This window comes from Ochotona curzoniae, unplaced genomic scaffold (assembly GCF_017591425.1).
Source record: "Ochotona curzoniae isolate NIBS_2020 unplaced genomic scaffold, NIBS_Ocur_1.0 contig_64, whole genome shotgun sequence".
Lineage (NCBI taxonomy): Eukaryota > Metazoa > Chordata > Mammalia > Lagomorpha > Ochotonidae > Ochotona > Ochotona curzoniae.
This window is the reverse complement of record NW_024466502.1, coordinates 28660743-28680208: the sequence shown is the minus strand read 5'-3', so window position 1 is coordinate 28680208 and position 19466 is coordinate 28660743. Positions and strand designations below refer to the sequence as shown.

Below are 19466 nucleotides of genomic sequence, written 5' to 3'. Positions count from 1 at the left end.
AAAAATGTGGAAACAATTTTTATTCTTAGGTAACGTTCTAGCTATATGTTATTTATTCATTACTTTTCGTTTGAACTCAGCTTTTATATGTTTGTTTTAGTTCTATTGACTAAAGAGGAAAAACTCAAATGCTTGAACCTCAGGTGTACAAAGAAATCACACTTAGTGATATTGTTTCTAGAGAAATATGCTTCTAACCATTTATGCTAATGATTTTCGGTAATCAATAGCAGCATTTTACCTCCATTTGGCAGAGTTCTGGTATAGCACTGCTTGTAGAACTTCTTGAAAGCTGAATAAAAATGAATATGAAAATGTCTTATTCCAGGAGCTCATTGATGAAGGCTGGAAGGTGCTGCCTGATTAAGCAGTTATTATCTGCAGGCATGAGTGCTCTGGATTCCTACACGTTCCAGCGATGCAGAGGAACGACCTCCAGCACCAAATAGTGAAGGGCAAGTTGACCTCTGAAATGACGCCACAGCCCACCGATAGGGGTAAGAGCTCGCCGGGCAGATGGCGCGTGGAGGGAGGGTCACCGGGTGAAGGGACTGATTTTTACAGTCACCTAGTGACAACTTTGGAGTGTTTTAATTTATAATCTAGTTAGATATGTTATGTGTTACACCTCGTGATTAATAGTACAAGGGTACTTTGAAAGTTGACAGAAAATATAATTAAAGTATAAGTTCATTTTTGTGAAAAATCATCCCAAAAGCTTCCTGTTTTTACCATAACGCATATTTTTCATGAACCTTTTTTCAAAAGCATTTTTCACTCTCCATATGCCTGCCATTATGCCATCGGGGCCAAATCGAGGAATAATAAATTTAAATCCTTCCTCTTCCACTTGTGTGCCAGGAATCCAGTTATTTCCACCCTCGCTGCTGCCTCCCGCTTCTGCTTTTAACAGGAATTTGAACCAAAAACAAGACCAAGGACTTGAGTGCAAGAGCACTGATGGGTTTGTGACATCCTTATTTGCGTCAGCACACTGCTGTATTTCATGGAATTATTGAAAACCCGTCAGATTTACAGATTTCAATGTATTTTGGACTAAAATTGATTATCTTTTCATTCAAATCTCCACGAATTTTAAAATGCTTTGGCAGAGTTTAGGCACAGCACAATTAGCAACAAATGTGAATGTCATAATAAGGAGCTTGTACTTTCTAAGTTCCTAAATGAAAAAAAAAATCAGTTTTAAGGAACCACCTTTGGAATTGTGGGGATGATTCAAAATATAATAAGATGATACAGATGACTGCTACATGATAGAACAATACACATTTAATCACTTTTTATTAGTAGTAGCTCTTAGTGTAAATTTGATATTTCTATATCACAAGCATGTATGATATAAACAAATATAAAAATACATATATTTCCCAAGTGTTAAGAAGTTATGATTTATCAGTTTCATAATCATATTATCTAGTTATCAAGACAGTGTTGATATGCTGCCATACACAAAGTACTTTTGAAAGTTTATAGAAATCAAGTGAAAGTGGTTTTTGATGTCTGAATTTGTTGAAATCTTTGCACAGTTTTTCCATTATGCACATCTCCAGGAAGATTTTTGAAGATTATTTAAAAGATTTATTTGTTTATGTGAGAGGGAATGAGGAAGAAAGAAGGAATTTAGCATTACGCAAATGATTGTAGCAGCCTCGGTTGGGTCAGGTGGAATCCTGGAAATCCAACTAGGTCTCCCACATATCTGGTAGACCGAAGGGGTGTTTCCCAGGCACCTTAGCAGCGAGCTGGATTGAAAGCAGAGGATGTAGACATGAACTGGTAGTCCAGTCTGGAATTCAGGCAGCCCAAGCGACGGCTTAACCTGAAGCCACAATGCCTGTCCCGAGCACATGGTTCTCAAAACTTTTTCTGCATAAAATTGTATCTTTTACTTCCATTTTTGGTGCATCTATTGAAATACCTTCTTGTGTTCTGGTTTTACCTAGATATCTTGTAAGAGATGTATCTCGTAAGTCTTGCCATCAAGACACCCTGTTAATCTGGATCTATTAACTCTTTTATACCTTCCAGATTCCTGTTTTTGTGTGTCATAATCAGTCACTGTAGCTGGTTCTCTTGTTATCACACTATACTGTGCCTTTAATAATTTTCAAAGCTAAGAGAATAAACAAAACACAATTATCTTCTCCTAAAGATTTCATAATATTAACACCTTGAATTCCTCATTGTCCTTAAAAACTACCAAAACTAACTTTTAATGAGTTACATATCATTTTTCTCCATCTCAAAATACTTAGGGCGAGTTGACAGGCTAATGTGCCTTCTACAAATTCCTAAATGCCATGGATAGAAGGCACATTTCCAGACTTTTCAGCTAATAATTCATGTCTATCATTTTAAGCTTCCGCACTTTAGCAGCAGTTGACCTTTTTCAGCATAGATTCACTTTAGCTGCTTTCAGTCAAAAATGGTCATGAAAGTTTAAAATGATAATCAGATATTGCTGTTCAGCCTTGTGACTAAGATCAAGTGTAAAATAAGAATTAGTCTATCTCACCCTCTCCTTGCCACCTCTACTAAGGGGTACTAACAGGGAAATGAACTAGGTACTTAACTTTGGATTTAAGCCTTCCCAAACGTCAAAAGTGAAAGATTAAAAGACAACGTATAGTCTAAAAAGTTTTCCTGAATTATATTGCAGAATGATAATAATATGTGTGTTTCTTTATTGGGAAAATAATCCAATGAGGGAGTCATGAAACAAATTCTGGAGACTCGCTTTTAAAGGGAAAATACCATTTGGCTATTTTTGAATTTTTATAATTTTAATGCTGCTACTTGACATTAATATACAAGGTAAACTAGGTAAGCATCATTGGAATAAAAATAGGACACCAGGATCCAGTCAGTTTTACTGTGATACACTTGCATGATTCTTAACTGACACTAGGAAGTTACATTTTTTTTTAATAGAAGTATTTATTTGAGAGGAAGGGAGAGAGAGAAAAAAATCTCCCATTCAATATTTCATTCTTCAAATACTCAGAGTACCTGAGGCATTGTCAGGTCTAAGCAGGAAGCCAAGAACAGTCCAAGCATCCTACATGGGTGGAGGGAGCCAACTAGTTGAACCCTGCTTTCCAAGGTCCACATTGGCAAGAAGCTTCAACAGGAGCAGATTCGGGAACCAGATTCAGACATCTCAATTGTCAGGCCAAAGATCTCTGGTTAGATGTCATTTCAGCGACAAAATAGAAAATCATACTAAATTATGAATCCTAAATCTGCTATAGTTATACTTGTTTTTGTTTAAACAGCAACAGAAAAAATAAAAATAACTTCTGAATTTGACAACAACTGCATGCAAAATGCATTTTCTTCTTATTCCTTTCCTTTTGTATTCTAGCTGGATATGCATTTTTGTATCAAAAAGCCTTAGGGATTTTCCAGTTGCCTGGGACTAACTAAAAGAGGTATGTTTTCCAAGCCAGCTCCTGAGGAAAAGTAACTCTTAGAGAATCGACCCTGTCATGAAAAATTTGGAATGTTCTTTAATTGTGAATAAATTGCTGAAACTCCTCCAGCTTCACTTCACTTTTTAATTTGTTAAATGTTGATAACAAAAATACTTGCCTCAATGGGCCATTGTGAAGATTAAATGATAAAGTGCACTTAGAGGATGTGAGAGAAATTTAGGCTCAAGCTTTTGAGAAAAAAAAAACCACACATCTGTATATGATTTATATACAAAGGACAAAAAGATAGTCAAGTCCAAAACTTTGGGAAAGAACCAAAAAATTGAACTAGATATGTTTCAATTCTTGTGTCATTTTCCCTATTATTCTATTTGTATTTTTAACATCTATTTTAAATATTGATATTTTGCAGATATCACATTTGGCAGTTTATGCTTGAGAGTAATGATTAATGTGTTTTTAGTCAATTCATGGAGTATGCAAGCATTTATATTTTTGTGTTCAAAACAGGAAAAGTTTATTACAATATGTGTTGACTGCACTAAATAAGATAACAGTCATAGAGTGATATTCACATTATATAATAAACAAAATAAAATGGTAGTGTGTTTTGAAGAGTGAACTTCTGGTACTATTGTTTAAATGAGAGCTAGAGTCACTAAAGAGAGAGCTAAAGCATTTGTTGTTTTTTTTTAATTGATATACAGTGAGAGAATCCATATGTTTAACATGGATAAAACTACTTTGAAGTTGTTAAAATTGTGTTTTTCATAAAAATTCATAATTTATATTTTCCATATCTTAGATAAATCAAACGCAACCTGAGCTCACTCAAATATACAGTCTAAAGGACACACACACATACAAAAGATGCTCTCATAGAAGTTAAAAGTATAAAGATTGTTACTAGAGAATGAATAAATCAAGGAGGTAGGAGGGGTCATATTATGTAAATAGCAATAAGAGGTTTTGTGGTGGGTTTGCACTGTGAAGTCACAATAGATGATGTACTGTGTATCTGTCTATTAAGAAAACAATAACAAAATTAGAGGACAAGATTGTGATAATTTATACAAAGAAGAAATGCCTTTTGGGTAACAAAATCATTCAGCAAGCTGGTGTTGTGGCAGAGCGTATTGTGTGGCAGCATCCAATATCAGAGTGCCAGTTTGAGTCGTGACTATGCAGCTTCCTGTTGACACACCTGGCAAAACAGGAGATGGTGGCCCAAATATTTGGGGAGGAAGGCATTGTGCTTCAAAAATATGTATAATTTCAGGTTTAAAATCAAGATTCATTAACATTTAAAAACTAATATATCTCTACATGGAACATATGAATTTTTATGTCATGGGTTCAAATGTTCTTAAGTGACATTAATTCATATTTAAAGTCATTGTCTGACAACAATGTTGTGGGAAGAGGTGCTGGAAAGAAGCGTGTGTATTTAATAAAATTATGAAACTTAGAAATTGAGATTCAGGTGTTTCAGCCATTTAAAACACATGATGTTTAAAGCATAATTTATTACAAACATTTTCTGGCTCTTGCCAAATAGCTGGACTTTAAAATATGTACTCTAAGGAGAAATATTTCACACGCGTCCAAGACATTTTGTTACGGGATTTTAAGATAATGAAAAAGGCAGAGTCACATGACCTAGCAACTAAGATGCTGGTACAGATACCCACATCCCATACAGGGTGGCTGAGTTCAATACTTTTCCTTAATTACAGACTTAGGTGCCTGCCTATGTACACCTGAGGAAGAAGTGGCAATGGCTCAAGTGATTGTGTGTCTGCCACCTGCAATGTTTACTTATGCTTAATGTATGCAAAGTATTATTTTCAATGTAAGATATGGTTGTAATGATAGATGATTTTGTCATTTTAGAATGGGGCATGGTATACTTTAAAAAGTGTTAATGCCATCAACCAACTTCCCTCAACACAGGGACAATTATATATCAATAAATATCAGATCACCTCCACTGGATAAATTAAACAACAACAACAACAACAACAAAAAACCTAAAAATGTATGATTCAGAAGATACAGAGAGCATCAGAGCAGGCTGGGTCAATGAATGGTTACTGAGGGAGGAAATTTTGGGAATTCTTGAAGTGAAGAGGATTTCATGAAGCACAAATGGTGGTGCTTTGGGTATCTTAATTTTAGGTCTTCTTGATCAGAGAGAAGAATAAATCTTCATGTATCTTCTCTATAACAACATACATATTCACAGATATGTATGGCATTCAAAAAACAGTAAGAAGTCTAATTAAAATATTCAATCACACTTATGACACAAAAATACAAGCTGTTACACAAACATATGTATGGTTTTATAACTGAGATCCACTTTAATTTGTTAGCATCTAATATATTCTTTGTAAATTTTGTTACAGCAAAATTAATTATTTTATAATTGCCATCCTCTCAGTATGCTGAATAGTACAGTTTGGAAAAGTAAAGGAAACAAGTTTGACTTTATTCTCCCTCTACTTCCAGGAATATAATATGAGTTATTTTTTCTTTTTATTATACACTGCAAAGGTACACTATGAATCTGAATAATAACAAAGCAAATTTAAATTTGTTTAATTCTGTTCAATTGCAACATATGCTCTGATTATTTTTATATTAGCTTTTCAAAATCATTTCCCTCAAGAGGAATCATCAAACTGATTACCTGTGAGTTATCTTTAATCCTAACATTCAGTTTCTGATTATAGCTGCTTCTGAATTCTGTTTGAATGTCTACATTAACACCATCAACTAACTGAAATGGTCCTGGAGGAAAAAGTTGCTAGGACATCATTTTTCATCTTTATTGTTTCTTGTACAGCCATTTCTTGTTTTTTCAAAAGGTGGAATAATTTGGAATGAACTTTTGTCTATATTACATCTGACAATCTAATTTTCTTCTATGACCAAATGGGAGGAAAACATGTAAAATGAATTTCATTTAACCTTTTTTCCTGGGAGGGCTGAATAATGAAATCTGAGGGTAAAATTGTGAAGAATGGAATAAAAATAATTGATCACATCTTTGAAATATTTGCAGATCTAATGAAACTAATAGGTGAGTCATTTGGTAAGGCAGGACTAGCTGCCAATACAAGATGCAGGTAATGCATTCTTGTTGAAGTCCTGAGTGTCTTAGAATGCCTGCTGTATCATAGAAAAGATATCTAAAGGACTACAACATTGACCCACTATTATGAAAAACAGTGAATTATTTTGGTTGTCTAAATGTCTGTGGAACAAAAATTTATAACATCCTACCAATAAAATAGTTTTTAAGAGCATTGCTTATTTTGATAACATTAGCCAATACAAGGGTATTTGCAGTCTCAGGTATCTGTAATTCACAAATATAGACTTACATAATCTTTGAATCTAATGATTTAGAAATATTCCGCTCTTTCCTCACTAGTGATTTTGTAATATACAATGAGACCTCATACATGATTAGGTTACAAAATTAATACAGGCTTCAGGATTCCAAGAAAACAACCCAGGGGATTTGAAGTTGTAAACAAACCCTAAGAAACTCAGTGTTAAGGTCCTTTCAACTCTATTTTCAGAGGGTGGTTGGGAAGCAGTTCATAATGTTTGTTTGCTTCTATTCCCATCAAAATAAAAGCTATTTGAAATAATAAAATAGACCCCTGGATCCACCATACCTGAGTAGTCTCGGTTACTACACCAGCTTCAGATTTAATCCCAAGCAGGTGGGGTGGAGGGGGCAGGAAGGATGTAGGGGATGGAGTTATTTTGGAACCTATAAGCAGATGAATACTTCTCCCAAGCTACTGTAGGACTCGGATTCCTTTTATAAAAACAGAAGTTAATCTGATACATACACTCCTCCTCACATTCTTAAAACCCATAATTAAATTTCACTTCTTGAGAATAGCTTTGTCACTAGTGGTAACGGTTCATTTAACCTTTTGTTAGCCTGATTATTGCTACTACTGATATGGTGCCATGATTTTAACAGTGTTCATCGTATGCAACAGAGAGAGGGTGTATAGACACCCTCTTTTTAGGGGTCAGGCCCAGGACAATCCCTCATAAGAAGATTCAGCATCTGTGGGTAGCAGAGAAATCATGTTGAGGATGAATCACACATTACATGCCACAACATTATACCCTTTTGTGATGAGTAATGTAGCACGTAATAGATCGTTTCCCTGCCAGAGTTTTATTTTTCAAACAGAATGTTATAATACTACATATTAATATCACTATTGTCCATAATATTGGTGACAGTTATTTCTCATTGATTTTCCACCTGCAAACGAGTGAGCTTCTTAGCACCAGAAAGAAAAACCAATGAATGCTTAGTAGAAGAGGAATGTGACTTATTGAGAAAACAGCAGGGAATATCTATGAATTCAACAAGTGGCAGGGGATAATTTGTACACAAAAGCTTAAGTGAGGATTTTTCTAACATTTAGACCCTCATAAGTCAAAATATATAGTATTCCATTTTGTTAATGACTGTTCATTTTCCTGCCATCTCTTCCTCTCACCCATTCTTCCTTTCTTCCTTCCTTTCCTGACATTGAGTGTATTGATATTTTCAATAGGAAATGATAGAATCAGAGAGAAAGTTAAAACCCTAAAATATCTCAGAAGTTTTATAAACATATGTCTGTATTACATGTACTTAAATAATAACAAATGTAATGATTTTGTTATGATAATTTTCCATTTATAAAAGTATTTAGGCTATAAAGGAAAATAATAAACCTATCAATTCTAAAAGTGTTTTTGCTTCAAAACCAGTTCATATCTGGTAAGTAAGATGTGTCTAATACTGAACATTGCAGATTTGTGTTCATATTTATGTGTATGGCATTGCTACCTATATTTCAGTGTTTGTTATTAAGATAATTATTTTCGTTTCTGTCTCCAGCCCAATATCCCTTTCTTTTCTTCATTTGATTATTTTGTAGTATCTGAAAATGGGTGGGAAAATGAGTGGGAAAAATGAGTGGGGCGATTTAAATTTAGTTCCTATGAGAACTTGCACAAAACTGAAGAAACATGGGCTTTTTTTAAAGTACATTCCTTAATTTGGTAAGAAATGCTATTTCTAAGATAATGAGACATTTAAAGAAAAAATATGTACTGATTCAATCAGAGGAAGACTGGCTGTCTTGAAGCAACTCTGCTTTTAAAACAACGAAAACTGAAAACCTAAAATGAGATTCTCTAGCCTAATAGATCATATCACAAATAAATGCAAGGATTACATTACATTGCTGTATTCTTTAACACATTCATTTCATGCTGTATGTATGGTTTCTTAAAACCAGTAAAAATACCAAAAATATGTGTCGCTTTGGGTTTTCTCTCTTCATACATGTATTCAATATTTTATTGCTTCAAATACTTCATTTTACAAATGTGATGCGATATTTTGATTTTGACATCACATTTTCCGCATGTAATTTGTATTTTTTTTTAAAGATTTATTTTTATTATTTTTTCATTGGAAAGGCGGATATACAGAGAGAGGAGAGACAGAGAGGAAGATCTTCCGTCCGATGATTCACTCCCCAAGTGAGCACAACGGGCCGATACTATGCCGATCCGAAGCCAGGAGCCTCTTCCAGGTCTCCCACGCGGGTGCAGGGTCCCAAAGCTTTGGGCCGTCCTCGACTGCTTTCCTAGGCCACAGGCAGGGAGCTGGAAGGGAAGCGGGGCTGCCGGGATTAGAACCGGCGCCCATATGGGATCCCGGGCGTGCAAGGCGAGGACCTTTAACCACTTGCGCCACCGCGCCGGGCCCTCCGCATGTAATTTGTAAAACTTCATTTGTTTTGTTTCACTGGTATTTGAGTGTTACTGAATATTAACAGACAGATTTTCCCATTCCAGCCCTCTCTCTCCCCTTGTTCTAAGCACATTATCCCATGGCTTGGGTGAAGCAAATCTGAAATAGAATCAGATTGTATAATCAACCACGAGGAAGGCAACTGTGTGCCACTTTACACCATTCAGCTCTGCAGTTGGGAGGTAGTTCCGTGTCAGCCTTTGATAGAGACCACCTGATGAGTAACTCCTCATGATTCCAAGAATACTGTGATGGGATACATTTTTCTCCCCCCATCTTCCCTGCCAGCGTAATAAGATTTTCTAACCTGAATGCAAGAATGTTTGTCTTTCATTCAAAACTCTAATTTTGAATCTTTGAGTTGCTCAAATGATGCATCATTAACCAAGACTGGCAGAACCAACACATTATAAATATGTCAATCAACATCTGAGCATGTATTTTTCTCCATTTAGTCTTGAAGGTAGCTTATTTACCAGATCTTCCCTCATCTGAGGCTAGGTATTCACTGCTTACTACCATCTAAGACTGGTGCTAAAAAGCCTGCGGTCAATCTATTTCTCCTTGTTTGTCTTTGACAAGAATTTCATCAACGCTGTTTCTGTTTAATCATACTTAGAGTTCTCAATACTTCACACGTCCCCTCTCCTCTTCACTAAGCATCTCCATTCACCTTTTTATCCTTGATATTATGATATTAAATATAGATACTGACTGGCTGCTTTTTGGATGAATCATTTCAGAAAGCATGCACTATTATCTAAAATTTTTATTACTTTTCCTTATTCTATAAAACCTCTTATAAAATATCCAGTAGTAGGATATCAGACAACCCATACAAATGGGAAGGTCTCTTCAATAAATGCTGTTGGGACAACTGGTTAATAGCCTGCAGAAACCAGAAGATAGACCTACATCTTTCACCATACACTAAGATCAAATCTAAATGGATAAGAGACCTAAACCTATATCCACAAACCTTAAAACTTTTGGAAGAAAACGTTGGAAACACCCTGCAAGATTTAGGTGTAGTCCCTGATTGCCTAAAAAGAACATCAAAAGCAATAGCAATCAAAAAGTTATGCAGAGTCCTCAAAATCTATCCTTATAATATCTATTTCCAAAACATGCAAAAGAAAGATTTACACGACCAAATCCTAAAAGTTACTACAAAGGTATAATGTCAATGTGTTGTCATGATAGATAGGTAGACAGACAGAGATAGTTGATATAGAAAGCTGCAAAGGGCAAAGTGGAGTAGAATTTAAAGTCCATTAAAAAGGACAACACTGGCATGAGTGGTTTAAGCTGCCATCTGGAATACCCTCACCCCATAAGGCGATGTCTGGGTCTGAGTCCTATCCCTGCTTCTGATTAAGCACTTGTGAACTGCACACTCCAGGAGTCAGTGTGACATGACTCAAGTAATAAGTGCTTTCTACCCATTTGGTTAAAGGAGTTCTTGGATCTTTTTTTTTAGATTGGCCCAGGCTTGACTATTGTGGACTCCTGTAAATTGAACTAGCAGATGATGGATTTCTCTTTCTGTTATTCTCTCTCTCTCTCCTCTGACAAACACATAAATAAACTCTGAGAAGATCTACTAGCAGATGTCATTGTGGTATGAGTAGAGCTGCAATGCAATGTATAATGCAAGCATCCTGTGTGGGTACTGGTTTCCTATCATAGTTATTCCACCTCTGATCTGGCTCATACTAATGCAACTGACAAAGCACTGGAAGATGACCCCTGTGCCTATGTGGACAAGGCAGAAGAAGTTCTTGGTTACTGTCTTTAGTCTGACTCAAGCCCGGCCATTGTGGCCATTTGGGCAGTGAGCCTGGAAATTGAAGATATCTCTCTCCATGTCTCCCTTTCTCTTAAGAAAATTAACCATCATAATGTAAAATCAGGATCCAGCTTCCTGTGTGTCTGCGTTAGCACAAGGTGTCCTTGCCTGAACTTTATCCCACAAGAACTCACTGACTGACTCAAGAGAGTGATTCAGCTGGTCTTATAAGGTGACTCCTGGATACAAAGAATCATTTGTGTCTCCAACAGATAAGAACCTTGACAGTCAGTGTTGTGTTGTGATGATTTGGAGAGAGGCATTCCCAGTCTGGGCAGGATGTAACTACTGCCTTTAAGAACCCTCAGACCAAACAGAATGCACATCTGCCTATCATCAGTCCCTAAGAAACACAATTAACACTGACCAATCACAGGAAGGTCACAAGCTCCACCAACCAACCAGGGACGTGTGAAAAAGCTGATCACACACCTCTTAGCCCCAAAGCCAATATATAGGAGCCCTAATGTCTCAGGAGCCTGGTATTTAAGAGATTGCTGCCTGGCTCCTTACCCTGTGCTTTGTAACATATGCCTACTTTCTTTCACCACTCCAGCATTAGTGATTGAATTTGGGTGTGTCAGGAAAGCAGACTCAATTTGGGAGTTCTACCACAAAACCAATAGCAAGCTTGGAGTGCTTGTCAATAATTATAGGCAAAACTTGGAATTAACTTTAAAAACATAGAGTAAGACCAAACAGAAGATATTCAGCTAAACAAGGAAGTGAATTCTCATATATGCTACTTTGAATGAACCTTGCAATTTTCATGGTATACTGAAGCCATAAGTGAAATACTAGGTACTGTAGCATCTGTATGAAATATTTAGAACAAGTAAATTCATACAGATAGGAAGTAGATTAATCATTGCTACTGGGGAAGACAGAATAAAAAGTATAAAAGCACTTGGGTGAAGGTCTTATTTTTATGACAAAAATGTTCTGAATTCACTAGTGGTAATGGTTACACATATATTCAAAAATCACTGACACATATTAAAACTTAATTTCATGATACATGAATTATATCTCAATTGAAAACAAACTATGCAAAAAATAATAGTACTACTATATATATATTTCATAAATGATATGCTCTCTGGTGTACAATAAACATAATAAATTATCATTATATATCAGTTTTTCCTCAGTAGACTTAAACACAGTACATTGTAATACTGTGCACTCCTATTTTCATAATATGATTTGCAATAAAATGATGTGTTTCATAGAATTATGTGCTTTAAAGACACAACTGATAAAACCAGATTTCATAACGTTTCAAGAAACTATGATAATAATTACTTTAAATCTCTAGGCAGACAAATTATTGTTCCCTGGTTGTCACAGATTCAATATGCACATGATTTTTAGATGTTATTTCATCCAAGCGAATTCTTCATTTATTGACAACTTTGAAATCTTCATAATCAAATAATGAACTTTAGCAATTAAAGAACTCATGTAAATTTCTCACAAATAATATAGGAAAATCTATATAGGTTAAACAAAAGTGCTTTGCATCTTCATATTGTTAAAAAAAAATATTTTTCCTTCTAGCTGGCTTTCCCCTAAATATATAAGCTGGTACTATATATTCTAATACATAATCCTACTGCTTTCATAAGCAGGTGATTGTTAACCATGTGGCAAATTAATTACAATTTAGTTACCAAGTAAACAGAAACCAGCACAGGCTCTTGGTTTACAGTTTTTACAGTGTAAAAACAGATAAACAGAGATACTTTTGAGTTTCTGAATGAGAAAGAAAACATGGAGAACTCATTTGGGTGAGTTCTCGGAGGATAACATGATTTTTATTCCTTTGATTGCTCAATATTGTTCCTTTAATAAGTTTCTGTTTCTTATGTACTACTAGGCAGTGAAATATCAGTTCCAGGGGAGAATATCTCAGCTCTGATTTGTTAACTTCAGGATGCCCTGATGTACAAGTTTATCGAGGAACTGCTAAAGGTGGAAGCAAATAGAGTTACTTGGCATGGTCTTTTTATTTCAACTGTCAGCTGAAAGGTTTAGATAAGGATGAAAAGCTTCAGGGGGATTTAAGTGCAACTAGACACAGTAGGTTAAATAGGACTAACAGCCAATAGTGCGGGCAAAATTAGATCGCAAGATTAAAGTTGCATGTTCAGGTGTAATACCCTCAAGCTCTCTTGACTGCTTTAGGAAGTTGTGACAAGCCTTTCATGCAACTAAACAAACTACTAGAAACATTCATGTGAATGCTGAAATGAATACAGAACAATTATTTCAGTGGCAATAACCACTGTTAAACAGAGTTGGAAGATAAAGAGGCAAAATAAACAGAAGGAGATACAGATTAAAAAGTGAAGGAGGAAGTACAAAAATAGAAGAGCAGAAAAGAAGAGACAGAGAGAGGAGGAAGAGGATGCATAAGAGGAAAAGAGAGAGGACAGAAGTTCAAAAAAAGATGATTACCTGTAACAGATAAAGAAAGGATCAACTAAAGGAACAGAAAATAATTCAGTACAGTTTCAGCAAGTAATCTGGCCGACAAGGGAAGCTATTGGTATGATTAAGAATAAGAAAATAGCCACAAAATTACTACAAGGAATAGTGCTGAAGTAACAGTCCTGACATCAAAGAATCCATGTTGAGCTGGGCTCCATCTTAGAGAAGGTAACCCACCACCTGAAGAAACAACATCCTGCTTGGAAAGCATGCTTGACCCCTGCCAATACTCCTCAAGCATGAGCAGGAGAAAACTGAGTTACACCTGGTAGAGTAACAAAGGCTTTAAAAGTTAGTAATCTTTCATCCCTATGGAGATTCTGCATTAGCTAAGTTCCCTTGAACTCTTTCTGGTTTGTGGTTTTTGCCTTTATAAACCCTGCTGCTGTAGTTTGGGATCAAGATATATTTTGGGAGTGTGAGTCCATGTTCCACCACTAGAAAACAGAGGACTTTCAAAACTTAAAACAGTGCATGTCACTCCTCCATACGGGTTCCCTTGGGTACAATAGTAAGAATGAAAATAAGCCAAGTTATGGTGCACAATGTAAAGATGATGACATACATATAAAAAAGTTTTGTTGATCATATATTACATTTATCAATAAGGAAGTGACAAATAGAAAAATACAAAATAAAATTTAAAAAATGAAATAATAACAAAGAAATTACCAAAATCTGCTATTTAAATCCATCAATTATAAAAAGCAAATCAAAGACTGACATGTCATGCTGAAGGATCTGGAACTTAGGGCAAAGGATGTAGACTGCCTTTTAGTAGTATTTGGTAGTATCTTAACTGATCATAAGAGACTTGGATATAGAGGATGCCATCTTATCTCATAGAATGCATATGTCCTGAAGTCTTTATTAGTCTGGTTTCAACTGGTTGGACCTTTGTTGGCATCAAGATTAAAGGCAGTTTTCTATACACAGGGTATTGCCACCCAGCCATGAGTTGTTCAAGAATTCCTCTCAGAGTTGTCTTTTTTGTTGTATTTTTTATCAGTGACTTAATTAGATCAGATCTTTGGAAATTCCAAATTTCAGTACTTTTTCCCTAACTTATTGGAAGTAATTATCACTAAAATGAAACAGAGGTTAATACAAAGTGTAGGAAATCCTACATTACATTCCAGATTCCTTCTAGACAGACTAACTACCAGAAAACTAGTAAGCAGACAAACTAAAATGGATTTTTTAAGGTACCTAATCAGTCAAGCCATCCCTCTACGCACTTGAAAACCTGCAATTACACCATTTACTTATAAATCTTTATTTTTTTTAAAATTGTATTTATTTGATCCGAAGAGAGACAGATGTATCAGTTGAGAATGAACTGGTTCGTATTTGTTCGTGTTTCAAATGGCCTCCAAATCTAGGCAGGGCTAAACTGAAAACTCAATCTGAGTCACATATGTGAATGGGAGGAGAAGGACCCGAGCTCTTGAGTTCTCACCTGACGCTTCAAAGAGTGTATTTTGAGAAAGCTGGAATCAGGAGTGGAGCCAGGACTCAGATGCAAGTACTCCAATGTACGATTCATGTTTCCCAAGGGGCATTTAACCCCTGTATCCAATGTCTACCTCCTGCAGTTTTAGTATTTAAAGTGTATAATGAATGATCTATTTTAAACTTGTTTTGTTAACACAGAAATACCTTGCATAATTGAGCATTACCCTATACTAATAGAAGGGAATCTAACATCAAAGCGCAAGTGGGAAGAAGACACTATATTCTAAAAATCTCAGTCCAGGTAATTATTCTCTATATTTTTTCCAAAGCAGTTGCATATAAAATTATCTCAACAAACAACACAAAGAATTTTCATGGGTAGGAAACTCAATATCTTCCAATGTATTTGAAAACAATATGCTATTAGAATAAAATTTCTATGCACTATTAGTTGGGAAAAAAGTTTTCTATTATGTGTTTCCTATTGTAAGAGCATCCAAAATTATTTTAAAAATAGGTAAAAATGAGATATTTAAAGCTTATCTCGAACTTTGCTTAGTTTTTAATTTTTAGTTTGCTTACTTTCATGATAAAGTAGATCTCAACAGTAAATACAGTGACAGGAACCTTAAGAATAGTTATTTATATTTATTTTAGAACTGCTCTGCAATTTTGCTTGCCTATGAATACCGAAATCAGTGCATTTGCAATTTCACCTTATTAGTCCACCCCCACCCCTTTTGTGTGTGTGTGTGTTTATCTATTTTTCAGGTCTTCACAAAATTAATTTTCACTTTTCCTTACAATACCTATGATGCAAATCATGAATTTATCAACTGTGATTAAATTTCTCTTTTGAAAAAAACTACAGAGGATGTCACAATTGACAAAGCAATTTTATATTCCTTATAGTTAGATTTTAACCATCTCAATAACCTTGAGCTAGTAGCAAATCAGAAAACTAAGACCGATTTACGTGCAATCCCAAAATCGTATTTATAGAAATGTTTCGTTCACATCTTAGAGCCAGACCTTTTGAATCCAAAAGTAGTTCACTGTTTTATAAGTTACTTCTTGCACAAAACATATGAATCCTATATTAACTTACGCTGCTAGTACTAATATCACTTTGTCTCTAAACTTATATTATTCTCTTCCTCACAGATTTTTTGAAAGTAGCATCAGTTGCCTATTCAGTATTATGGGAGGGAGCCATTTTAGTCATTTATCAGGCAACGGCAGTCCAGCCTCCTCCAGGCTGCACTACACCAGCCTCCAGGTGATACTTCATATTTTTCCATTTCATTTTACATTTTGCATAAGTGACAGGCTGAAACTTTGAGGAAAGCTGGAGATATACTCATGTTTGTCTTTAGCATCTTTCTCAGCAATCAAATTAACACTGTTCAACACAGGAACTTGTCAAGATCTTTAAAGAAAACAACCCTTAAATCCCACAAATTATAGAAAGACAATGATAATTCATAGCAATGATACTATACTTCAGCATGTATCTCCTGCTTCAAACACTTTTTTTTAAAAAAAGTTATAACAATAAAGCAATAGATCTTACCTAGGCCATGTCTATGTGTTGACATTGGTGGCAATACAGTCCAAGTTTTTGTTTTGGGGTTGTAACATTCGACAGTATTTAATGTCTTTAAGCCATCTCGACCTCCGATTACAAACAGTTTGTCTTCAATCACAGCTACACCAAACTGCAGTCTCCTCCCATTCATCATTCCTGCCTGTATCCACAAATTTGTTCTGAGATCATATTTTTCTATTGTTGTAGCTCCTGTTAAAGCATAAAGTCAGATTGCCACCAATTATTACTAATCCAACATTCAACCAGTCCAAAATATTGTATAAATTACAATATTAGAACACTCTTGTCACATTTACCTTTCTTAAAGAATAAAGTGGCAGGGAAACAAAAGGGAGAGTAATTCAACTACTTGATTTTCTTTTCTTTGCAGACACTAATGATCAAAATAGTCAAAAACGCTCAGTTTGCTTGAATTAATGAGCTTGGCTAAAGTATCTGTTCAATAGAAGCACTGTGGGGATAATACATTATTTTCAGTAAATTTTACAACTTCTTTCTATTATTGCTTGCCATTAAAGAAAATGTGGCACGTTACCAACCTGAAAAAATTTATAAGAAAACGTTTAAGTGATGTTATGTGTGCTAACTTTATGATTTCTAAAAACAAAAAAAGATAATGGAATGAAATATTGCTATGTTAATCTAAACTTGTCATATTTGAACAGAGATTTTAAAAATCAATTTTGCATACAAGTGAATGCCATTAAGAATTTTTAAAAATGATCTGAAGAATAACTTAATAGAATCTGCATATATAAAAGAGTTTTATACTTGGTAATAAAATTGCAACTTCTAAACAAAATAACTTACATTTCTTAAATGCTTTCATTTATACATTTCAAAAACACAGTCATTCTAATAGCAGATATTAAAAGGTGAGCTAAATTGCTGGTACGACTATTAAAAATGGTCTTAGTTTTCAAATTCACACTGAAAATACACTTTTATTACTTATTTTAAAAATTTTAAAGGTTTTCAATGAGCTTCAGAAACTCAACAGCAAAAGTAAACTCCTTGTTAAGAAATTAGTGAATGAGCAGTTTTCAAGAAATCAAATCCAAATGGTTAACAGACAAATGAAAAAAAAAAAATGCTTGCTTGGAGTGTAGTCTAATGTAGCCACTACAGACGTCAGTGAAGAGAGGGCCCAGAGAACTGGAAATACATCTACCATATCATGCAGCTACTCCACTCCTGGGAACATTTCCAAATGACATGAAATCTATACATAAGAAAGTGAAATACAACTCTAGAGCCGCATAAACCACACTAGCAAAGACATGAAAACAACTTAGATACACACTGAGAGAAGGATGGATAAAGAAGCTCAGGTGTTCCTCACTATTCAATGGAATACTATACAGCCATTAAAAAGACTGAAATTCTTCCATTTTCAACAAAATGTTCCAAACTAGAAACTATTATACACAGTGAAGCAATATTCATACAAAATGCATAGTAAATAGATACATAGATGTTTACAGACATATTTTCAGAGCTGAGGTATATAAGGAAGAATAGCACACTACGAAGTTAAGGTCTGTCACAGTAGACAACTTGACACCTGAATGAATGCATTTAAATAGAAAAATAACTATTACTAATTGATTATATTATTGTAATAATATTGGGGGAAATGGTGGAAGGAAAAAATTGGGTGGGAGGAAGGGAATGCTAAATGGAGAGTCTATATCTACAAAATGTATGACCAAAAAATTCCAAAAAGGGTGGGAAGAGATTTATTTATTTCCTAGACTGAATTTCTGAGAGGGAGAGGAAGAAAGAGTCCACTCACTGGTTCCCTCCCCAAATCAGAACAATGGCCCTAGGGATCAGCTCTGCTAAAGGGACGAGCAAAGGGCTTCATTTGGGTCCCTTTCTGGGTGTAGGGGCCCAAACACTTGTGACATCTTTGACTGCTCTTCCAAGACCATCAGCATGAAGCTGAATTGGAAATGGAGTAACCGGGACACAAACTGATGCCCATATAGGATGCTGGCTTTGCAAGTGACAGCTTTATGCACAATGTCACAATGTTGACCCCCCTACACAAGTATTTTCTAATTTAATTAAAGTGGCTGGGCATATCAGTGGGAAGTTTCGTTTTTTGTTTTGTTTACAAAAGGCAGTGTCATACTTGATCTTCTGGTGTCAGTGCTGTGAGGCAGCAGTTAGAGCTACTTCCTGTGATGTCAACACACTCATTCAAATCCCAGTTGTTCCACTTCCCTCTGTCTCATTGTTTATGCATCTAGAAAAGCTGCACAAGTTTCCCTAAGTGATTGGGTTCCTGAACCTATGTGGGAGACCTAAGTGGAATTCCAGGCTCCTGTTTTTGTCCCATCACAACCATTTGAGTAGTGATCTAGTGCATAGAGGATCTTGTTATCTTTATGCGTCTCTCTGTGTAACCATTTCAAATCAATAGGTTTTTAAAAAAATATTCATTATCATTTGAGAACAACAATTTTGCTTCTTGTCCTACTCCTGATACCTGAATGAATAGTTCTGGCATAGTTCACATGGCTTTAGAACTTGATAAGCATTTTCATTTTCTTCTCAGGGTGATGCATACCATAATTTTATGACAGGGAGAATTTAGCTAACCTGCCACACTCACAGTTTTGTAAAACATCTCACATTGCAGAAGACAAAAATCTATTTTTTTAAAAATATAGGTGAACTTAAGCTAAAAGATATGTGATGAAAAGTCTGAAACAATATGTCTTTAATAAAAACAACTGTCTAAAAACA

The 19466-nt window shown here is 35.2% G+C and overlaps 1 protein-coding gene across 2 annotated transcripts in view; it reads right to left on the bottom strand.

Moving 5' to 3' along the window:
• The window catches only part of KLHL1 (kelch like family member 1), a 206694-nt gene that overhangs the window by 38689 nt on the left and 148539 nt on the right, over window positions 1-19466 (bottom strand). For both annotated transcript variants that reach the window (XM_040991032.1, XM_040991033.1), the window contains one exon: window positions 16677-16901. In XM_040991032.1, the coding sequence (XP_040846966.1) occupies window positions 16677-16901 (225 nt within the window). The remainder of the gene's footprint in view (window positions 1-16676; window positions 16902-19466) is intronic.